General features: G+C 51.2%; 1 protein-coding gene across 1 annotated transcript in view; it reads left to right on the top strand.

Annotated features, from left to right (window-relative positions):
• Positions 1 to 959, top strand: part of LOC107122603 (olfactory receptor 52K1-like) — a 7,809-nt gene extending 6,850 nt beyond the window's left edge. The window contains exons 4-5 of the mRNA XM_015425718.1: positions 1 to 94; positions 290 to 959. Of these exons, the coding sequence (XP_015281204.1) occupies positions 1 to 94; positions 290 to 959 (764 nt within the window). The remainder of the gene's footprint in view (positions 95 to 289) is intronic.
• The last annotated feature ends 2,180 nt before the right edge of the window (positions 960 to 3,139 follow it).

The raw sequence follows: 3,139 nt of genomic DNA, 5'->3' as shown, positions 1-3,139 counted from the left end.
TCCACAAACCCATGTTCTCCTTCCTCTCCATGCTGGCCTCTACCGATCTGGTCTTATCCCTCACCACCATGCCCAAGACGCTCTGCATCTTCTGGTTCCGGGACAGGAAGATCAGCTTGGACGCCTGCCTCGTCCAGATGTTCTTCCTCCACACTTTTGCCATCATGGAATCCGCCGTGCTCTTGGCCATGGCCTTCGACCGGTACGTTGCCATCTGCCACCCTCTGTATCTGGTCTTATCCCTCACCACCATGCCCAAGACGCTCTGCATCTTCTGGTTCCGGGACAGGAAGATCAGCTTGGACGCCTGCCTCGTCCAGATGTTCTTCCTCCACACTTTTGCCATCATGGAATCCGCCGTGCTCTTGGCCATGGCCTTCGACCGGTACATCGCCATCTGCCACCCTCTGAGGTACAACACCATCCTCACCCGTCCGTTGATCGCCAAGGTCGGGCTGGCGGCCTTGACGAGGGCCGTGCTCCTGATGTCTCCTTTGCCCTTCCTCCTTCGCCGGCTGCCCTACTGCGGCTCCCACGTCATCTCCCACTGCTTTTGTGAGCACATGGCGGTGGTGAGGCTGGCCTGTTCCAACACGCGGTTCAACAACATCTACGGAATCATCGTGGCCTTCTCGGTGGTAGTTCTGGACCTGACCTTCATCAGCCTGTCCTACGCCAAGATTCTGAGGACCGTCTTCAGCCTGGCTTCGAAGGACGAGCGGCTCAAAGCCTTCGGAACCTGCGTCTCGCACCTGTGCGCCATATTGGTCTTCTACACTCCGGTGATTCTCTCGTCCATCATACATAGGTTTGGTCACCATGTCACTCCCCCCACACACATCCTCCTTACAAATTTCTACCTGCTCTTCCCACCCATGATGAACCCCATCATCTACGGGGTGAAAACCAAGCAGATTAGAGACAGAGTCCTCCACCTCTTCCACCGGAAAAGCTTCTGAAGGGCGAGAATGATGGGCATATGCTCCACAGATGACCCTTTGCCCACTGCCCCCACCTGTAGCGAACAGTCCATGGAGCACCTGCAAGGGAGGATGGCTTTGCTTCATGTGCTGGTCAAAAGGACAGGGGGAGGAAGAAGAGATTGGATTTACACCCAGCCCTTTACTCGGAGTCTCAGAGCGGTTTACAATCTCCTTCCCCTCCCCACAACAGACACCCTGTGAGGTAGGTGGGGCTGAGAGAGCTCGCCACAGATGACCCTTTGCCCACTGCCCCCACCTGTAGCGAACAGTCCATGGAGCACCTGCAAGGGAGGATGGCTTTGCTTCATGTTGTAGTCAAAAGGAGAGGGGGAGGAAGAAGGGATTGGATTTACGCTCAGCCCTTCACTCGGAGTCTCAGAGCGGCTTACGATCACTTTAATGCCAGTAGCTCACAAAGTAGAATTTTTGCTCACAAGACTCCACAGCTTAGAGGGAGCATTGCTTGTGACTGACCCAAAGTCATCCAGCAGGCTTCAGGTGGAGGAGGAGTGGGGACTGAAGACCGGTTCTCCCAGATTAGAGTCTGTGCTCTTAACCACTACAGCAAACTGGCTCTCTATTGCCTGCACAGAAAAGCCCTCTTGAATAATTCAGTTTTTCACGGAGAGGGAGATTCACACAACCAGGACCTTCCTTCAGCTATGGGGTTGCCAAGAGAAAGTTCAAAGCAAGGCCTTAGAGATTTAACAGTAAGATGAGCTCTAGAGGCCCCAGAGATTGACCAGGAAAGGAGAACTCTTCATGTGCCTTGGGGCCAGTCAGCCCAAATAGCTCCAGAGCCCCTCTTCAGCTTCTGCTGCTATGCCTTTGTCATCTTTGTGACAACTTGCAGAAGGGCTCCATTTATAAATTCTTACTTTAAGGTATTGGCCATCACGTACAAAGCCCTTCATAGCCTTGGTCCCTCAAATCCAGATGATGGATCTATGCAGGCAAGAGCGGTGGCACGGAGGATTTATCCTCTGGTTATAATAGTAACATCTGAGCGGAACAGGCTTGCTGTCAGTTCTAGCCCCGCGCTGGTGTGAGCTACCAGCCCTGTCCCCAGCTCGCCATCTACCCAGCGGTTCGAAAGCTTTGGCGAATAGCTAAAATGGGTACCACTCCTTAGAGAGAGTGGGCACACTGAACCCCCCCCATGGGGGTGGAGCGGTGTTAGCCCATCTTCATGCCAATCTCCTTGGCATGAAGAAAGCCTGTAATGGGCCGTTCTGGCCAGGCAGTGGCAGTGCAGTGCTGCAACTCCAAGGAGTCTGGAGAAAAAGCTGACGCCATCAAAAAACCAGGCCGAGGAAAAATGCCGTCCGGATCACGTCTCATCTTCAACTGAACGAAACCCTAGTCAGCAGTGAATGTGTGTGAATTAAGATGTATCTATGTTGTCCTCCCCTACCCACAAATCATTGTTAGTCCCTCGTAATATTGAGTAACTGTAAATCGCTCAGAGCCAGCAAGCTCTGCAGGATTGAGCGATCAATAAATTGAAAGAAAAAAAAAGATTTGGGTCAAATGCTGACCCTGCATAATCATGTGGGGGAATCAATTGACTGCTCCGAATAAATGTGGGTGTCTACGCTGGGGCAAGTGGTTGTGTGGATTTGGCCCATCTCTCCCCCAGTGTTCCACCATGACAGCTTCACTCATCTGAACAGGGTCTTCAGCAGATGCCAACCTGCAAATGGGTGCCTTCTTCGTTGTGGCCCCCCACCTTGTAGAATGGCCTGCTAGAGGAGGTCAGGAAGGCGCCCACTCCCCTGGCTTTCTGCAAACTGTGTGCCAGGTCTTGAAGGAACTCACTCCCAACAACACTCTCTTGGCAGTGATTTGTTTATTGAGAGATAAAGAGGTTTCAAGGATGGACGAATCTGTGTCAGAACTGACCCCTTTGGTGCCAGTTCTTATGCAGGCAATAAAGTTGCACTACAATAAATGATTTGCAATGTTACTTTGAAAAAATTATTAGGTACTGTGGCCAATACTACTGTGCATAGCTTGCTGAAACAAGGATCCTACTGTGGAATTTTGCATCATTTAATGGTAGGTAGGTAGAGGTTTATTGTATAAAGACACTGGCCATTACAAAATACAGAATCCAGTGAAATACTGATAAAAAGTTAAAAATCACTCACTATTAC

Source organism: Gekko japonicus, unplaced genomic scaffold (genome assembly GCF_001447785.1).
Source record: "Gekko japonicus isolate JY-2015 unplaced genomic scaffold, Gekko_japonicus_V1.1 scaffold6323, whole genome shotgun sequence".
In the NCBI taxonomy this organism is placed as follows: Eukaryota; Metazoa; Chordata; class Lepidosauria; order Squamata; family Gekkonidae; genus Gekko; species Gekko japonicus.
The sequence above is the reverse complement of the archived record's forward strand: the minus strand, read 5'-3'. Positions and strand labels throughout refer to the sequence as shown.